Raw genomic sequence first — 19,581 nt, 5'->3', positions numbered from 1 at the left:
GTCTTCTTTTTCATAAATAATTGAAAGATTTTTTTTAATCATGTTAATTTATATTCATCATTACTTCAACTATTTTCTGAAGCAGTAAAATAGATCTGATTCTTTTCATTATCAAAATTCTTCAATCAAATATCTTGTATATTTTTTAATTTTTTTTAATATATAAAAGCAGATGAGGGTGAAGTTTCATCTGCATAAATTGCAGTAAATAATATTATAAATTTTTGATTGTCATTCTGACTGACATTTAATGTATATTCAGATTTGAGTGCATTAATTGATATAATATATTTGAAAATGTGGATGAATTCTAATAAAAATTCTTTTTCATTGAAATTGTAAATATTTGTAAATTCAATATTGTATTATACAATTTTTGTCTCCAGCTGCAAAATCAAGATGTCATTAGCTAAATAATCATCAAATTTTATATTAAAAACAAAAAAGCAATAGAAGAAATAAATCTATTATAAAATTAAAATAATACTTGAAATATATTGAATTGTCTGCAGTCTTGTGTTTTTGATTGATATTTCACAGATAAATAGACTTGATTACATTTTTGTGATGTTGACAGAATCTTGACACTCAATTGATTTCAATAGATGCTTTTAAAATCTCAACAACAAGATTATAAAGAATTTGAGATGTACAAGAGAAACCATGATCTGCTAGTTAATTAATATGAAAAAGAAGTTGATTTTCTTGTGAATCTCTGAGAATTTTGAAGTGAATAGAGCTTGCTTTCTTTCTTGATATTTGAACACCTCTATAATGCCGCGACAATGTATATCAACTGATTCCATATTTTTTAGCAGTCTCAGTGTAATCAGAGGCCAATTGCACATTCAAATCATCAATCACAGCTTGTATAACTGCTTCATGGTGCATCTAGTGGGTGGTTAAAGATGAATGAAGAATGAAGATTTGGGCGAGTGTTGGGTGTAAACGGGCGTTGGGTGGTTGATTACGTTAATTGATTGTTAGTTGATTCATGGGCGTTGGGCACGTTAGGCGTGCTCTTACATCAGATTCTTGGACCTCAACACAACGGGCGCTTAAACTACCGTTCATGTATTTATATATGAGTTGCTGAACACATGTGAATCGCTGGGTAGTTCTGCCATAAGGGCTGGACATGGAAATTTAGCGGCTCCAATGGTTCCAACCATACGCAACGTCAGAGTGCTAGCAGACTTTATTTAGTTGTGACCATCTTGAACCTGGAAACAGCTTGATTGCGACTCGAAAGAGTTAGGTAACTAACTAGCTGCTTATCTCCGAGCTTACAGTATATGTATCATATTGCACCACAAATGACGATCACGTCTGTTTCCGATACAGTCTCTTATACATACGTTGTAAGGAATGTTTCTACGGATTAGATATCTAATTTTGATTTGGATGTCGTCAAAGGCATAGTCGGCTTACACTCCATTGATTCTCTTTTTTTTCCGTATTTGCTTTTTCTTCGTTTCCTTTTGCTCACTGTCTTCCACTCTTAGCAGTTGGAGACGTTGCTATGTGCTACTAAACACACAAACAAACTTGAGTCATAAAGAAACTCGGATTAATGTGGCAGATGGTAGAAGACTGATCTACAAAAGTGCAGGAAAACGTCGAGGGCTGAGGATCGAGCGGAGGCGTCTCGGCCGCACGTCGTAACAGAGAGCTATGCATTCCCCCAAGAGGGCTGAACGTCATTTTTACCATGCATTTGGCGGTTCTTGGCATAGAAAAACGTTGCGTGGACACACCATTTGAAGTTTTGAACACACACAATTCACAATTTGTATACAAATCTGATGATATCTGATTGCAACATATTGTCTATCTCCTTATTCTCCTGAATGAAGCTATACTGGTTTCTAATCTAGTAATATTTTTTACATCATTAGAATATTATAATAACCCCCAAATAGTCTATCATCTTCAAAGTAATCTAACGTAATATGAAAGTGTAAGATTCTTTATATATAGTAGACTGACAGAATTTTCGAATACGCTAAATTGTCGCCACAAGGAGGAGTAGGAGGGCCAACTCTGCGAGCATGATACTTATAAAATATCAACTTTATGCCAAATTCCTAATAACTGCCTCGTTATCTGAGGTTGAGGAAGAAGTTGTGAGTTTCCCAATTCCAATATACCCAGGAAGTAGCCTTGTGGGTGAGAGCTTGGTGGTCAGATCAGGTCTGTGCCTGGCGGGGACGCTTGATGGGGACGCTCGAGCCGGTCAAATCTGATAACACCGGGAGGGAACTTCGCTGAGGCCCACTCAACCAGCGTGGTCTGACATGTCATCATTTCTTTCTTAACAAATCCACCAAGAATGCGCCCATAAGTAGGAAACAGGTCTTTCAATCATATTGAGAGCCGGATGGCCTCAACAATTGGGATGGCGAGCGATATCACATAGATACTGGACTGTACATATAAAAACGGGTGAGAGAGCTCACTATGTGACATATGTTTGGATATACTGTTTCTTTGGACATTGTAAGAAGTTGAGCAGTTTTCACCAATACTCCTTATTTGTCGTCTCAATTTTTCGCCCGTTTGCGATCGCTGTTAGCAATCTCCGAGCTGGGGGCTCCGCGTAAATTTCAAATACATTACACGGATCGTCCACTTAAATAGAATTTGTTTGTTAGTTAACGTAATTCCCAAGCGAGCGAGCAGCCCAAGCGAGCGAGCAGCCAAATTCTTCCACCTACTAATTTACCTACTCATCCACTTCAACGCGCAATTATGCCACCAATTCGCTCTAAAGATGCTAGGAACTCTATAGAGATAGAGGGAAGACTTGAACTCGCGATAAATGCTATTAAAAAGCAGGAAATATCCTCTATTTCTGAAGCTGCACGCATCTTTAATGTGCCACGCTCTACACTTGGTCATAGACTCAGTGGTCGATCTTCACGGGTGAATTTACGCGCAAATTCACATAAATTAACTCCTGCTGAAGAGGATAAGCTTGTTCAATGGATCCTAGACCTAGCTTTACGAGGACTACCACCCCGGCCTGCATTTGTGGAGAATATGGCTAATCATCTTCTTGCCATACGGAAGCCTAGCCATACAAACCACCCTCCTCGCGTTGGCAAGAACTGGGTGTCAAATCTAGTGGGCACGCCGTCCAGAGCTCCAATGCCGCTTCTCAAGACGCTATAACCATGATCGGGCCAAGTGTGAAGACCGCAGGATTGTGGAGGATTGGTTTAAGACCCTAGAGAGGGTAATGACTGAGCATGGGATTGTGTTTGAAGATATTTACAACTTTGATGAAGCTGGGTTTGCAATGGGGCTCTGTGCAACTACCAAGGTCATTACTAGTGCTGAGCACTACGGACGAGCAACTCTTATACAGCCTGTGAATCGTGAGTGGGTGACTGCAATTGAGTCAGTCAACGCGTCAGGATGGGCCCCTCCGCCGTATATTATCCTCAAAGGTCACAATATTCAGGAAGGCTGGTTTGACGGGCTGCCGGAAGGCTGGAGATTGGACGTTAGTCCTAATGGCTGGACCACAGATGAGATAGGAATCAAATGGCTTACACGGCTGTTTATTCCAGCTGCAAATCCACGCAGGGTTGGAACCCATATTCTTCTTATTCTGGACGGGCACGGCAGTCATCTTACTCCGGAATTTGACCAAATCTGCAGTGAGAATAAGATTATTCCTCTCTGCATGCCACCACATTCTTCACACCTTTTGCAGCCACTAGATGTGGGTGTTTTTGCACCTTTAAAGCGCGCGTACGGAACCCTAGTTGAACAGCGAATGCGGCTAGGATTCAACACCATTAAGAAGACAGATTTCCTAGATGCCTATCCTGCAGCACGTCGGGAAGCCTTCAAGGCTTCAAACATTCAAAGTGGGTTCAGGGCCACTGGAATAGTTCCATTGGATCCTCAATGCGTTGTTCAGCAGCTGAATATTCAACTCCGAACCCCTACTCCCCCAGCCAGCAGGTCAAGCAATTCAACGTCATCCTGGATCCTACAAACACCTAGTAACCCCCGGCAATTGCAGAAGCAGGTGAATAAGGTCAGAAATCTTATGGATCAGGATCAACCTCATGGGTTAGTGGAAGGCTTTGACCAAATAATCAAGGCCTGCGAATACGGGATGGTCAGCGCCATGGTTATGAAGAAGCAGTATGAGGATATTTTCAATGCAAATGAGAAAGAGAAGCAAAAACGCAAGAGGTCTACACGCAGGATCCCAAGTGCAGGGGGTCTAACTAGGAATGAAGCTCAGAATCTTATTATTCCTGCAGCTAAGCCCGTTGAACAGCCTGTTATTCAACATTCCGTACCTGCGGCCCCGGAGCCTAGACCCCGCATACGAGCGCCACAACGCTGCAGCAATTGCAATACTGTTGGGCATACAAGAATAAGATGTCCTCAACTTCATGTAATTTAATTTAATTTAATTAGTGGTTGGTGGGAGTAGATAATTTGATTTAAATTCTGGTTAGTTGAGATATGCTAGTTTTGCTGCTCGCTCGCTTGGGCTGCTCGCTCGCTTGGGAATTACGTTAACTAATGTTGGGAGGGATGACTAACTTTTTGTTGGGGGGATTGGATTGGGTGATTCGTATCCTCTATACTCCGTATACCACCACGGCGCTGGTGGTGATTGAGCTCTTTTGCCCTAGTGGCCTAATACTTTTGACGTAATTCACGTGACTAACTGGCCAACAACATTGCAGTTTCGAGTCATCAAAAGGCACCAGCGATTGCCGATGAGGTGACTCAAATATCAACATTGAAAGTATGGCGTCTTTGTCGTGAAAATATACAGCTGGACTATCTGGCTGCTGCATTTCCTCAATTCCCAATTGCTATCTCCTTGCAGATTTCAAAACCATACTTTGCCCAGTTTCCGTGAAGGCCAAAACGCCGGAACTTCAAGATGATGCAGTTAATCTATTCAGCTTTACAGACCCATTATTCTCGTACAAATACTCGACATTTAGTCCCTTATACCCAGTCTACGGACAACTCTGGCTACGGACTCGAGAGTGAACTTGAATATCGACAGGCCCACACGTAACGTGGTGGAGGGCAGTTTGAGAACTTCTCCCTTGAACAATATTTTATATACTGCTATTCAGGGTTTCGGATGGCATCGGTTTTCACATATGATCCTGACCCTCCACGGGTGTCGTCCCCCTGGTCGACCCCTGGCTGCACGACACCACGACGGGTTCCTTCAGGGAATCGAGGAGCGCCATGCCAGGAAGAGCTTCTGCTTACGTTCGATCCAGACGACCCAAATTTCCTAGCAGATAATGGAATTACAAAATTAGATGCGGAGCCGCAGGATGGACCGACAGAATATAAACTTCACCTGCTCCTACGTTCACGGCGTTCCTTTCTGTCACTGTCTACAGGAAACCTAACATCAGGTTCCTCTCACTCCAAACCGAGTCTAGCTGGTCCTGAATCACCACCAGTTTCTTCGGAACCAGTAACTAGACCGGCACAGGCACTCTCTAGCCAATCGCGAGAACACAGGCTCCAGCAATTGACTACTCAGCTTCTCTGGCGTCTACAGCAGTCCTCCCCTTTCCATTCATCTTCTACTCTTGGATTGGTTCATCCGGTTCTACCAGAGGCTACCCCAACCCTTGGTGTACCCAGTAAGCCTGCTCGACTTCTCCCTGGCCTTGAGGAATCTCAGGGAGCTTTGTACGAGATTGGAGTCTCAGATGATGGCACATTTGTTGGCCTTGCGGAAGATGAATTAGAGGAGAGTCTCACGAATCTTAAAGCGATGGCTGCGAGTTTGGGTTGTACCGTTGAAGTCCTAAGGAAGGTAGCCGTTGGACATTGCGAGTGGAACGAGAATGCGGATGACGACAGTAAACCGGTTGTACTTCGTTCTGGAAAGCTCTGGGTCGCAGAGGCGCTTGTAAGCCCTGATTTCAAACAGAGTGATCAACTTTCTCCAGGAGATGAAAAACGTGGATCTTTGGATTCGAAAGTGCGTGTGGCGCCATCGGCTAGCGCTGAAGATGAGCCATTCTTTTCAACACCACAACTTCACATTGCCATGGCTGGACCATCGGCTGCTGGGAAGTCTTCTCTTTTGGGTTCTCTGTCTACTTCCGCTCTTGATAATGGTAGGGGGAAGAGTCGGCTTAGCCTTCTGAAACATCGGCATGAAATTGCTTCTGGAATCACGAGCTCAGTCGCACAAGAATTAATAGGCTATTCCCCCGCTAGTACTAAGGGGGCCGAACCCACTCCTGATGTGGTAAATTATGCGTCTGGCAATGTGACTGCTTGGACCGATATTCATGCATCTGCCCAGGGGGGGCGGCTTGTTTTTCTCTCTGATCTACCTGGGTCAACAAGGTACCTCAAGTCGACGTTACGGGGATTGGTCAGCTGGGAGCCTCATTACGTGATGCTCTGTATTCCAGCCAATAGCCCGTTAGATTCTTCCAGGCTTGATGTGCCATCCGAACTTGACCTTTCTCTCTCATATTTGGACTTGTGCATGAAGCTAGATCTCCCCGTCATCGTCGTTGTGACAAAGCTTGACATAGCAACTCGTTCCGGCATAAGACAAACACTTGTCCAAATCCTATCTACGATCAAGCTCATTGGGAGGAAGCCTGTTATGCTGGCGGCTCCAACAGAGGCCTCTGAACAGGAGGTGAATCTCCAACAGATTCCGCTCTCTGACCAGCAGGACGTAGACAAAACAGTGGGTGCGGAGGGTTCTAACTGGTTGAGTAACGTTCCCATAGTCATCACAAGTTGCGTTACTGGAGCAGGTATCGGGAAACTGCACGCATTACTCCGCACCCTTCCAATTCCCTCGAGGAGCTCTACGAGACCTATACCAATTAGTGGCAAAAAGACTGCACAAAAGACTGCGCAGCATGAAGCTGTCAAGCTGTTTGATATTACCGAAGTATTTGAGGTGCCGGCGTTGAAGGTTTATTCTGTAGCTGGGGACAACAAGCGTCAGCATGATAGAGCTATTATATTATGTGGTCGCGTCCGCCGTGGCAATATCTCTATCGGTGACCAGCTTGTTGTTGGACCACTTATGATGAACTCACGAACGGATATTGATTCGTCTCACTTGGTTCCGCGATCGAAGCCTCTCGTTAGCAGATCACTTCCGGAGGAGCTTGCAACGTTTTATTTACAAAACGGACATGCAGATAATGAGCATTCACAGACCCAACAAGCTCGCTGGCAAGTTGTTCGTGTCGTCAGTCTTCGAAATCTTCGACTCCCAGTGACTACCATACTGGAGCATCAAATTGGCACGATCGGCGTAGACAGCGTCGAAACGACTTCATGCTTAGGGAGCATTCGAAAAGGCATGGTACTTGCTGATTTCCATCCAATTTCTTCCCATCTTTCGATTCCGAGCCCACTACTGGCGCCGGTCTTCCACACCGGGTTCATTGCAATATTCCCAGCATTGAACTTCACTTCAACACTCTCTTCCTCCCTTATAATGGGAGGTAATGCCATTGTTTATATTGCTAGTATCAGGGCGGCTGCCAAAGTAACATGCGTCGAAGCCAACAGAAATTCACAAAGACAATTCCTGACTGGGAATGAGGAAATATTTTCCCTTGACGCGGATACATTTCCTGTTGACAAAGCACCCCAACCTACCTCTCCCAATCCAGTTGCTAACAACGGGCCTGAAATGTCTAATGGATTTAACGAATCGGGCGACGTAAGCATCACATTTTCCTTCGTCTCTACGGTGGAGTGGATCGAACTGGATTCCCGTGTGCTTGCTATGCCTGGTACCGCGATGGTAACAACGTCATCGTCCGTGCCTGCCGCTCCTGGATCACTCGCACTAAAAGGGTTTGTTGGACGTGTTTGCAAAGTTCTGAGCGACTGATAATTACGCATACAGTCTTTCCATTTCCATATATTCTCTCTTTGTTTTTATTTTAAGCGACTTTTACAATTCCCACGTTCTTTTTGGACGTATATCCATATGCCAATAGTTCAAGGTGCGCGAAATTATAACATAAAAATTATGTATCAGAATTCTCAATTTACCCATCCCGGATAACTTTTGTATACTAGATAGATTGTCTTCATAAGCGTCATAGTGCGTTTGGAGACATTTTCTTTCCAGTTTCATCGCCACACTCCGGCTGCTGCCATTTTAATCGCGGATGAAAGATATCGCTACTTTACCGCTCGACCGTTTAAGCTGAGCAGCAATGTATAGGCTACAAATGAGTGCTACAGTTCCTGATATCTTTTTGAGTTGCTGTGTATCGAGATACCTGAGTATTTTCATCCACCGAGCTGGGATGCCCGTGCCTGTGCAAGATTTACAGGGCTAAACTTACCAACTCGCTGCCACTATGTAACGATTTAGATAAGATAGCTTAGTCTAAGCTCTGTTCCGTATCCTTCGGACACGGGGAATTGTTCGTAAAATAATCATTACAGATTCGGTATTCGGAGAGATTGTAACATCGGGTGTTAATCAAATACAACGGGCCGAAGATCATCCACGTGCGTTTTGCCGCATGGTTGCGGGAGGTAAGGATAAGCTTAATTTGACGACATATCTGGGCGCCGCCTGAATGACTCTGCTCTCATTATGCACTCCAACTATATTTATGATATGATACGAAAGTAAGGGGTCGACACATCTACTTAAACACGATTCCCCCCCCCTTCAACCTTCAACAGCCCACACCAAAGACAAATAAAAAGGACGAAGAAAAGTAAAGGCTTCACTGGTATCGGTTGTCGTTTCATACTGCAAGTCATAAACCTCTGGTTTGTTCACCCATACTTTATAGAGCAAAATCTGCGTATTATCAATTCGAAGGAAGTTGGGATTATGTCCATTTAGGAGAAGGGAATATGATTTCGGATTTCTCGTAACTTGCGGTCACTGAGTGGATAACTAGCTACATCGGTTGACTTGAGATTTCCGAATTTCATGTACAGCCTATCAAGCAGATTTACACGGGCGGGAAGCACACAACTGAGATTAAAGCAAAGGCAATTCAACCACATGGCGATGCAAGGCCTTGTTCGCCCACTATAAAAGAAGAACAAAAGAAAGATGTCGAAAACATTCTGGACGGACATAAAGAAATCCCCAGACGTAAAACCCAAATTTACCTATGGACGAAGTAGATGGGGTTTTCGTAAGACATGTTAGAGTTGACAAAATAAAAGTTTAAGATATTGTAGAATGGGCCTAGAAAAAAGTGAATACTATAACCAGTTTTCATGTGCCAAAACTCGGCAGAAGGAGAGCTAAAGGAAATCCAAAATTTAGAATAGTATACCAGAAGAAATTGGTGATGGTGCAATACTGAATTGGGAAAAAAAAAAAAAAAAAAAAAAAAAAAAAAAGGAAGCTGCGTTAGATCGTTTACGACGTGTTACTCAGAGTGAGGGGGCAAGGATAACCGTTCGGAGCCTTGGATAGATAGTAGGCGACGTGCAAACCAAGGGATGTCTCATCACTGCGCCCGACAATTGACTTAGCAGGATGAAGGCCCAAATACCAACTTTCTCCAGTCTCATTTGTGATCCACTCGTAAGCAATAGCCTGATCAAGGGTGGGGCTGGCAGCTTCCCGCATTGCTGGTAGAGCGGCTATCCAAGAGCCTTGCAGGGTGATGGAGCGAATTGATAGTTCTTCTAACCTGTGGCGACTTAGGAAGTGAATTGTGTCATTCTCGGAAGCAACAAGATTGCCTATCGAAAGGCATTTGAGCTGCAGCCAAGTGTAATTGGCAACAAATGATTTAAAATTTGCCTCCTTGCGGAAAGGAGCATCTTTAGTGGAACTGGATAGATGGGTAAGTAGCGAGGAAATGGAGAGCAATTTTATAGCTTTCCCGTTGTCGACTACATCACAAAATCCCTCAGAACCAAACAAATAGGCTTGTGCTTTGGGACGCCATGGCGTGTCCTTTATTGTGGAGAGGTAGAAAACGAGTTTTTTCAAGGATGTAAAAACTTCTTGAACTGGCTCCAGGTCCTCTTCGAACACGGAGTAAGTTAATGGCCCAAATTCTAGTACCGAAAGCCTAACCCTTTGTCGGGATAAAACACTCATCAGTGACATGAACTGACGGGCAGAGCAGGCGGAAGACTGGCGGATGGCAAAGTGGGGTACATTCAAAAAGCTTCCCGCAACATCTGCTTTCATTCGCCGCCAACCGTTTTCGAAACATCCCATTTAATTCGGAGTGTTGTCAGCTTTGGAAACCTTGGGATGGCAAGCTCGAAAGTGGACATCCTCTGCCGACAAAATTATCTCATCTTGTGCTTCCAATAGCGGCCGATAAACTGAGAATTGACGGCACGATTGTTCCACTGATTCATTCAAGAAACGTAGCTGCAAATGGAAGTGGCATTGATCTGGGATATGGACCAGGAGGAAGAAATCAAGCTCAAGGACTTCGATGTAAGCAGAAAAGATGGGATGTGTTGCCATGTGCTTCAATTTCCTCAAGGAGTCATGCGTTGTGCTTAATGTGCAGGAGCGGGTCATGTATTTAGCACACGCACTTGCAAACATCTTGCAAACTAAGCGAAGGCTCTTCCGATCTTGGTATTCAACATCTCGAAAGATCTGATGAAGCAATTCAGCCGGCAATTGATTTAGTTTTAGGTCCTCGCTTCGGTTCATCTTCAGCAATGTCTATAACACAACAGAGGCAATTTGATCGGGACTCCAAGTCAAACTTGAAGTTGAGGGCAGTTTGGAGCTAGTTAAATAACATCAGCCAAGAGCATAATGAGTTAATAGAATACCAATCACATATAAATTAAATTACTATAGAAGAAGTTGGTGTGGGACAAATGAGTAGCAGGTTCATGGGAAACCTTTCCTTAACCTCTGGAAATTGGCATTCATGCGAGAGTCTAGCATTAACCCCCACGGCTGTGCCAGCTTCCGGAGGTCTCAAAATGTTTTTGAGCTAAGGCTAACATTTTTCTTATTGAGAACAAGTGAAATTATTGCCTGCTGCACATTGTTCATGAGTGCTGGACGGCATAAACAGTACATGTAAGCTAAAAGGTAGTACTTGCGCAGAATGAGTGACATACATATGAAGCGAGGAGCTCTCAGCGCATTATCTGATGGGGTTGCCTGTGGTGTTGGCCCTTGTAACTTGAACTTTATCCGCTGCAGTGTGAAATCATCATTTGAAGTGATACATGGATGACCATGAAAATTCGTTGATCTGTAAAATAATTGGACTCCAAAGCCCTGAAGGACACATGCCACCTTTTGAGTAAAGTCTCGTGCTGGACATGGATTAGTACTCCTGGCTGTTAGACCATGATCCTGTAGGACTACCGTTCCAAGCTTCAGTTCATCAATTTCAACTTTTCTTAACGGAGTTATTGGTCTTCCTCATTGAGACATGGTAGTCCAGGGCAACTGCTACCATTGGGTACTCGTCAATAAATGCACATATATACTAGTAGCTCCAGAATTGATACGGGTGGTGTTGGTGACAAGCTCGGAAAATTTGGTGTTCGTGACGTTGGAACCTTGGAAGAGGTTATAGGTCATGTGACCATAGATCAAATATCGTAATCCCAAAATGTATCAAACTGAACTCAAGAATTGAGAGGTTTGCTTTTGACATTTTCTTTTCAACCATCACACCGTACACACGAACTTTGCGCGAAAGAGGCCATACGTTTGCTTGATCTATTGCTGTCCCATTGTGCCACCTGGCACCCATACCAAACATGAAGCTCGTACGGTACGTTATGCATCTTTGATCTTCTGAACAATGCACTCTTAGTTCCTTTGGTCAGGTCGCGAAAATTGTTTAGGGCAGCCAGCTGATATACCTTTCCATTTCGTACAGCTTTCTTATGAAATGCGCGAATGAAACCGTGACAATCGAACTGAAAAATGGTATGATCCCCCCCAACCCCCAACCGGCCCAACTACTGCTTTACCTTATCGGCGCACAATATTCGTCTCCTATATATCCACTGCAGTTCGCGCTCTATTCCTATAACGTGACAACAACACTTTATACATATTTGTTATGCAGCGGTTTTTTGCTGACAGTTTGCTGCGGAATTTATTAGGCACTATCCTCCACGGCACCATAGCTTCCGTTTCGCCGCAAATGAACACGGCGCTGCGCACAGTCAAGATGACGGCAAAAGGCCGTGACCCGATCTCCCTTGACACAATAAACATTCGTGGATCTACCATCAGATATTACATCCTCCCTGACAGCCTTCCGCTAGACACATTACTCGTGGACGACACACCCAAGCCCAAGAACAAAGCTAGAAAGGAGGCAGATCGCGGACGGGGGGGAAGAGGTGGCGGCGGAAGGGGTCGAGGCGGTGGACGGGGTAGAGGAAGGGGACGGGGTCGAGGGTTCTGATCGATTCGCTTACTCTTTATAGGGGTTTTATCACGATTGGATTTTGGCTGTACTTGTCACAACAGGCTGAGGCTGCACACATTGAAATACTTCTCTGGGAACAAAAGAGGCGTGAAGGTTTTGATTCCTCGTTCCTTTCCCTTTTCCCAGTCTATTCCCTTTTGCAATGAATCTTGCATGTACGGAACTGGATGACCTGATTCGTGGATCTTTTTATAATTTTGTTTTATGTATTTCTCTATTATCCAATACAGCGAAATGATGATAATGTGCTTCGCTTTGTGCTTACTCCACATAGCCTTTGTTTACTGATGGAAGATATCAAACCTCATGTGCATCACGAAGCAAACTAGATTTGAACGGCTAACAATCCAACGAGAGAGTTTGACATCCACGGGGCGAACTCTATAGAATTACCTGTTCGTTTTGTGTTATCTTATTTCTTTTATTTCTTAATTGATCTGTCTCCATATTCGCAATATCACCAATCGCTCCCAACCTGCTTTTACACCGCTCCTCCCTACAGTTTCAGCAGTCCATCCTGATCCCCAGCTAACGATACGCGCCTTCACCTCATCTGGCTTGTTCTGCGCGCAGAGTAAAACGTACGCAACGCCACGTACTGGATCTAAGACCTCTGGTATTGAATTTAGAAGTCTGTTTGTAGTTTCCATTCCAAGTTCTCCGCCAGCATAAGAGAGAGAAAGGAGGTGAGACTCGCGTTCGAATTGCGGGAGAGAGATGTTCCCCATATCGGATGACGGAATATCTGGCAACTCCGAGGTGGGTACGTAAGGGGGATTGAAAATGAGGACATCCACAGATCCTGGCCTGAGGGGTGTGCAAAGATCTGCAGTTAGGGATGACAGGAATTTGGGTCGCACAGTCGATGGTCCAGCAACAGGGTTCCCGAGTCCGCGTTTCTGGACGTCGGTAATCGCCAAACAAACAGTTTGGCGCGTTGCGCTGCAGGCATTGCTATTCACATCCGTGCCCAAGGTTAGTATATCCCTCCTCCCAAAAATGATATCGGCGTTTGCAGCCACGAACGCTAGGACCACGCCTGAGCCGGTACCGACCTCAACCACAAGTGGTTGAGGGGAATTTGTAGAAGACCCGGGCTTTAAGCTTGTGTTAGAGGCATTGAACTTCTGGGTTAGCCATGCGGTTTCTGCAGCAGAGGAAAGCGTATCGAGGAACAAATAGCTATCCTCCGCTGGCTCATAGATGGTGTCGAACGAGACGTGTGACGTCGATGGGGTTGGAAGCATGGTTGAACGATTGAGCGAGTCCCCAGAAGATCTAGCTCAGAGCGACATCCCACGCCCGCTGTGCGACGCAGCCGCTTCTGTTGATGGCTTGCCGGGTTTTGGGACTTGAGCATCAATAACAACTCGAAGTCGAGGCTTTTCGATTGAAAGACCAAGTTCTATGAATCACGTGGCCATGAAATATGGGCTCTTGTGCCTAATCAGGTATAATAATCAATTCGGCACAAAAATCTAGATACAATATGAAGTCCGTACGCAATAATTGGATTTGAGTTTTTCATTTTCTTTCTACATCATTAAGATAGCTCTCAAGCGCTATTGGCCAGTTTTAGCTTCTCCTCTTTTGCAGCAACTTGAAACTTCCACATAGTAGTGATTACCCATAAACCTTTGTTAGGCTTTATGCTTCTCAGGGTGGGGATTGTTCCAACTTCTATTTTTAATTGCAGCTGCACAACATGAGGGTGTCTCCTAGGTTAATGGCCAACCCTTTACCGATAACTCCAAGCTCTAGACATCTGTCCGCTCTGCTTCCGCCATTGCAGCTCTATCGCCGTTTGCTCAGGGTGCATCGAAAAAAACTTCCAAAAGACATGCGTTTGCTTGGCGATGAGTATGTGAAGAACGAATTTCGAGCTCACCGGAATGTGGATAACCCAATTCATATTGTAAATCGAACCTGGCCACTCGTTACGCATTTTCAAACAAAGGCTGATACATTGTTCGCCGACTAGGTTGGTTTCCTCACAGAGTGGCAGCTATATGCCCAGAAACTCGAAGGAGACACTTGGCAAGGCGAAAAGTTAGACAAAGCAAAAATCGATAAGATGAGCGGTACGTTTGGGTTTTTTCTTCTCTCCTTTTCATACCATTGTTTCGATTTTCCTTCAGATCCCTTCGTGCACAGTGACTGATCTGGTGTATACTTGGTATAATAAGACCAACAAATTGGACAGCTTTACGAGCTTATGAGTACCCTAAAAAAGGAAGATAAAGATTGACCGTGACAATGAAATGGAAGGTATATATTCTCTAACTGTTTGTCATTTGACCGAGAGTGCTCATCGCTGTTGGCAGGCATTAACCATGCTACCCCTTACAAGGGCTCAAACAGTGAAGAATGTTTCAATATACCATCTCCTTGTCCACTACCTGCGTTTATCACTAAGTTTAGAAATTGTGTTGGGTGTTCTGGCGTTACATATATTTATCTGCAGTGGCATGATTTTTTTTTTTTTTTTTTTTTTTTTTTTTTTTTTTTTTTTTTTGAAAATAAAAAACTTCATCTTCTTCCCTTTCATATCGAACCTCCACTTTCGATCGAGGGGTGCAATTTTGTTGGCGTTCAAATCAAAGCTTGAACAGACATAATAGCTTCCAAACGACACGTCGCGAAGGCGCGCACACATGTCACATTACACTGTGAAGCCTATTTTCAAAAGTCTCCTATCTCCGACCTCGCTTCAACGATATATCGGCATCATCTAATCCAATTATAAGTTCAAACAGAGGAGACACCATGTGTCGACCCGTTCTCTTCAAATCGCCGACCTGTCTCCATCGGTGGTTCACCATCGGTTACCCCTGCGGAAAGGGAAATGGTTTCAACAACTGCTCGAAGTTGACCGGCATCAACATCCTCCCCTTTAGTGTGGGATGTACTCTCACCTCCTGGCCCAAATCATGCCCCGTATGCAACCTGGAGGGAGACTATGATCGAAATCTGATCCGAATGGTCCAGTCCCCTGCTTATTACGGTGTCAGACACAGAGTTGGCAAAAATTTGATCGTTGATCAACGAATTCCGATGTGCACAATGATGTAGGTTGAAGAAACACATGGATCTACGACGACCCGCTAGCTGAGGACTCTCTAATTTTCTTTTCTTATTTTCGGAGGGGGGTGGGTTCTGTTTTTTCAGGATAGAGCGCATGCGGCTGGAAAATGTTGCTCGAGTTACAGCTTCACAAAAAGCGGTGCATAGGGAGTATTTTTATTATGTATCATCTTTATGTATATTGTAGGTTAGTTGTATATTGTTGTTATTTTTTATCTAATATGAGGTGTTTCTTTACCCAAATAATTCTATCCTGGCAGGCCCCTGAGACAAGTAACAATGCAATTATATATCTTGGTTGCCAATTGGTTGGCTTTCCTTAGCTCCCTCGTGCCTTAGATCATTGTACAGGGTGGTTTCATCATTTATTGGGCAACTAAATTACTCGGTCCAACCTTTCGATTCTTCAACAACCCACACCCTAATACCAACATCATCAAAGAAAACAGAAACCTAGAATAAATACTGAGTTAAGCTAGCCTATCGTTGATTTGATTTCATGCAGGTGATCAAACAACACCTACAGAGACATCGACGGAGTTTGAAACCAATGCAGATTATATAACCTCAATCACGCCGACTTGAATTCTCTACGAATCTAAGAATTTTATTAATGACAAGGTATTGGTACTTGCATAGTCTATATAGCTTCTTAACTAACTTCTATAGTATGAATCAGCATCTTGCAAAATGCCTCCCGGCATCCTTAGCTGTTTGATAAGGGTATTTCTTCCACATTTCTCAGACATTTCCTCTTGATGGCTTAGTGTGGGAGGTGGTGATTGCGAGCCACAAACCATTAATTTTACCAGGAATATGAGAGCTTAGTCCTATTCAATTTTATCAATTTACTCTGGAACAATATGTGGTAACAAAAGTAATCATGGAAGTTAATAATAAGGTGCGGATAAGCATAACACGCGGACATAGAAACGAGATAAACACCAATGGATGATGGGAATGTTCAGCCAAACACTCCATCAACCCGGGATAATGGGGCCTTTAGAATTTCATCAGTCTGCAGGAACGGTGTTGATAGGCAGGACACACATATATATTCCATCAAACTATACCCATACAACTACAGCACCTGGATACTTCATTGTTAGTTATTAATTGTATCCAAAATCCACTGCACTTCTCCCACTATGGTATCGGGTTCGGTAAGATGAACGTTGTGGCCACTATTTCCTGCGATCGCTATGGAGCCTTTCGTTGATAAGTTCAAGTTTGCTAGCTGGAGGGTTTCATCCAATTCCTTGAAGTCGGCCATTTTTCTCTGCCATGCAGCTGGGGATGGGATTCCTTCTTTCCCTGATCTGACGGCAGCTTCGTATATCCGTTCATGATCCTGTGTAGTGTCTCCCATCACTACACTGACGGGAACGGATCCGAGAAGGGGAGGATCTGCTTCTAGCTGCTTTTTCTGCCCCAGTTCCCGACAGCTATTGGCAACTTCACCGCACTCCGCCTCAGCTGTTTCTTTGAACTTTGCAGTTTCTGCTTCCAAGTAAAGGCCTTCCCTATCTTCTGGATCCAGGACCATGTCTTGATAGAGCCCGGTGAGTCGCAGCCAGTCTTGGCCCTCACTCATTCGCTTCACATTCTCATCGGGCCTTAACGCAGTGGTGTTTTCTTGATCACCCTCGACAAATACCAGCCCCACAATATGGTGAAGTTCGCCCTTGAACTGTTTCAAATGAAGAAATTCCCGCGCAATAATACCGCCGTATGCATGACAAACAATGACGTATGGTGGTTTGATATCAGCCGTGCCCAGCAGGACGTCAAGCTCGAGAGAAATGTTCTCAGCGGTTGGAGCAGTGGGGTTTGGCATTTCTTCTGAGTCACCGAGTCCAGAGCGATCATAGAGCATAGTTCGAACTTTGCGCTGAAGGAGTCTGCGAACAGGGGTCCATTGCCTGGAGCTGGAGGCGACATCTGGGATGATGATAACAATGGGGTCGCCAGCAGAACGATTTGGGCCGTAGATTCCAAGAAAGAGGCAATGGTTTGCGATGGAAACGAGACCTTCATGCTCCCCGTATTGCCAGTTTGTGTTTGTGGGTTCCATTAGGATCGAAGGAATATAGATTCAAAATAACCCCGTCTTTCAAAGTTCAGTTTTTTTGTTATATGAATAGACCTAAAAGAACATCCTGCGATATGAATTCAAAGTTAATTTGCGCCTGGATGGCTCATCAAGATGAAACGCAAAGGGAAGAGCCAACTCTGGACATATTTGCATGCTTGAATTTGTTTATATTGTAATATCAGAAGCTGCAATGGTGATGGATCACGCCTCCTCAATCTTTGTCGCATATAAAAGCGCCACATTGCGAGAGGTGCCCTTCTGGTAAGTCAATCCGATCAATATGATGAGGCAAGCACAGTCAACAGGCTCAAGGTGCTCTCAACTGGAAATAGACTGCAGATAGTGTTCTGACTTGGAAGGCTTGGGCCTAGTCAGTTGCTCCTAGTATCACCCTCCAGTTGTGGGCGTATGAGAGAGATGTCGGCACCTTTGGGGAAAATAACGGTGAGATAAATAACTAGCACTAGTAGTTACTAAAGGAGTGAAAGCCAGTGAGAACCAGCATGTTCCAATCCTACAAGTTGCTCATAATGCTGTGATGGAGATATTCTCGATGCATAAGATGGTCTCAATGGGATTCTCTACCTGTTCAACATCGATCCACTCCATGGAGTACTAGATAGTTTGCTGCTGAATATTCTGTTTGCTAAAATGATAGTTAGCATGTCCAGATGCTCAAATGACTTATGACAGAAATAAACTATTAGTAATTCAATAAAAAAGCACATAAACTTGTTTGTTCTGTATTTGTTCATTCCTGTGAGTTCATCATTTCCAGAATTATCAGTTCAGATGGATTATATATACCAGTAGCACCTTGTTTTCATTCTGGTAAAACCAATCTTCTTTCATTCAATTCACTTCTTCAACTTCTATACTAGTAAACAAATCATTGCATCTCATCGTCAAATCAATATCCGCTCATATTTTTTCTATAAGCAGATGGGATCCATACTTTGTCCACTCTCTCACCCATTTTTCCAACAAGGGTATCATCCCTCCACTGTCACCTGCACAACTTGAAGCGATCAAAGTGCTTGAGGAGACCCGTCTCAGGCTTGCGCTCCACATGGTTCTTGATGTCGGAGACATTCAATTCCTTTCCAACACCCACTTGTTCCATGCCTGAATACAAGGATTAACCACTGCCTGCACCCCGTAGACATTTTATGCGTCTCTGGCTGGCCACGCCAGAGAGCGAAGTTAGATGGACACTCCGGTTCTGGGATAGTAATGAAAAGAAGAGATGAGGCATTCAGGTGAATGGCCAGCCTCCCATGGCTCCGTTAGATGCAGAGTAGCTACAACGAAAGAAAGGGAGCATTCAGAAAGAGCTTTCAAGGGAGTTCGGTCAGGGAGAAGGCTTTAATTAAATACTAATACTTGTAATACTATATGTTAGTGTGATTTGATTTCCGCTCAAATCTTTTTACCTTTGTTGGCTCGTTGCTGTTTGGTCCAATTCAAAGGCGATATTTCGTCTGCCATCTCTTTGCTAGCCTCCAATTTGTGATACGCAATAGCAACACTGGTAGAACAAACTCCCCGGTGAAAAGTTAATTTGTATCCTGTAGCAGCATCTATCAAAAGAAAATGTAAATGGAGGAAGTTCTTAGATCAGGGCAACAAAGTGCATTACTTCTGTGAGAAGTGATATATCATATCAAGCATTCTGTTGTTGATGATGATGATGATGATGATGATGATGATGATGATGATGATGATGATGATGATGATATTGTTTAATGTCTTAGAGGGGAGTAGGTAACACCTGCGTCCCAAAGCCTCCTGAAGGGCATGGAGACATGCAAAGCTGGAGAAATCTCTATATATAAAGTAATGATAGACATAGGATCCAGATAGCAACTCTTGAGAAGACTTAGTCTATATAGACTGTACATCCACTTCTGGCCTGACGTATGGCCATTCATGGTAGAGATAATCAAAGCACACAAGTGCTAAAGAGAGCAG

General features: G+C 43.9%; 8 protein-coding genes across 8 annotated transcripts; 5 read left to right on the top strand and 3 right to left on the bottom strand.

Annotated features, from left to right (window-relative positions):
- Nucleotides 1-3,241: 3,241 nt before the first annotated feature.
- On the top strand, nucleotides 3,242-4,429 carry HCAG_03705 (conserved hypothetical protein; the record flags this gene model as incomplete). Its single annotated transcript, XM_001541557.1, has 1 exon — nucleotides 3,242-4,429. One exon carries the CDS (start codon nucleotides 3,242-3,244, stop codon nucleotides 4,427-4,429), a length of 1,188 nt encoding a protein of 395 aa, XP_001541607.1.
- A 702-nt stretch (nucleotides 4,430-5,131) lies between these two features.
- Nucleotides 5,132-7,894, top strand: HCAG_03704 (predicted protein; the record flags this gene model as incomplete). The annotated part of the gene is made up of 1 exon (XM_001541556.1): nucleotides 5,132-7,894. The coding sequence occupies one exon, from the start codon at nucleotides 5,132-5,134 to the stop codon at nucleotides 7,892-7,894; it is 2,763 nt and encodes a 920-aa protein (XP_001541606.1).
- Nucleotides 7,895-11,748: 3,854 nt separating this feature from the next.
- Nucleotides 11,749-12,407, top strand: HCAG_03703 (predicted protein; the record flags this gene model as incomplete). The annotated part of the gene is made up of 3 exons (XM_001541555.1): nucleotides 11,749-11,762; nucleotides 11,871-11,920; nucleotides 12,100-12,407. The coding sequence occupies 3 exons, from the start codon at nucleotides 11,749-11,751 to the stop codon at nucleotides 12,405-12,407; spliced, it is 372 nt and encodes a 123-aa protein (XP_001541605.1).
- A 505-nt stretch (nucleotides 12,408-12,912) lies between these two features.
- On the bottom strand, nucleotides 12,913-13,678 carry HCAG_03702 (conserved hypothetical protein; the record flags this gene model as incomplete). Its single annotated transcript, XM_001541554.1, has 2 exons — nucleotides 12,913-12,927; nucleotides 13,031-13,678. 2 exons carry the CDS (start codon nucleotides 13,676-13,678, stop codon nucleotides 12,913-12,915), a joined length of 663 nt encoding a protein of 220 aa, XP_001541604.1.
- A 458-nt stretch (nucleotides 13,679-14,136) lies between these two features.
- Nucleotides 14,137-14,679, top strand: HCAG_03701 (acetate non-utilizing protein 9, mitochondrial precursor; the record flags this gene model as incomplete). The annotated part of the gene is made up of 3 exons (XM_001541553.1): nucleotides 14,137-14,346; nucleotides 14,413-14,512; nucleotides 14,618-14,679. 3 exons carry the CDS (start codon nucleotides 14,137-14,139, stop codon nucleotides 14,677-14,679), a joined length of 372 nt encoding a protein of 123 aa, XP_001541603.1.
- Nucleotides 14,680-15,197: 518 nt separating this feature from the next.
- HCAG_03700 (predicted protein) lies at nucleotides 15,198-15,662 on the top strand (the record flags this gene model as incomplete). Its single annotated transcript, XM_001541552.1, has 2 exons — nucleotides 15,198-15,499; nucleotides 15,641-15,662. 2 exons carry the CDS (start codon nucleotides 15,198-15,200, stop codon nucleotides 15,660-15,662), a joined length of 324 nt encoding a protein of 107 aa, XP_001541602.1.
- Nucleotides 15,663-16,620: 958 nt separating this feature from the next.
- On the bottom strand, nucleotides 16,621-17,589 carry HCAG_03699 (predicted protein; the record flags this gene model as incomplete). The annotated part of the gene is made up of 1 exon (XM_001541551.1): nucleotides 16,621-17,589. One exon carries the CDS (start codon nucleotides 17,587-17,589, stop codon nucleotides 16,621-16,623), a length of 969 nt encoding a protein of 322 aa, XP_001541601.1.
- Nucleotides 17,590-17,885: 296 nt separating this feature from the next.
- On the bottom strand, nucleotides 17,886-19,098 carry HCAG_03698 (predicted protein; the record flags this gene model as incomplete). Its single annotated transcript, XM_001541550.1, has 4 exons — nucleotides 17,886-17,943; nucleotides 18,196-18,240; nucleotides 18,621-18,735; nucleotides 19,044-19,098. 4 exons carry the CDS (start codon nucleotides 19,096-19,098, stop codon nucleotides 17,886-17,888), a joined length of 273 nt encoding a protein of 90 aa, XP_001541600.1.
- Between the last annotated feature and the right edge of the window lie 483 nt (nucleotides 19,099-19,581).

Source organism: Histoplasma capsulatum, genomic scaffold (assembly GCF_000149585.1).
Source record: "Histoplasma capsulatum NAm1 scaffold_3 genomic scaffold, whole genome shotgun sequence".
NCBI lineage: Eukaryota > Fungi > Ascomycota > Eurotiomycetes > Onygenales > Ajellomycetaceae > Histoplasma > Histoplasma mississippiense.
Note: the sequence above shows the minus strand (reverse complement) of the source record. Positions and strands in the feature narration are given on the sequence as shown.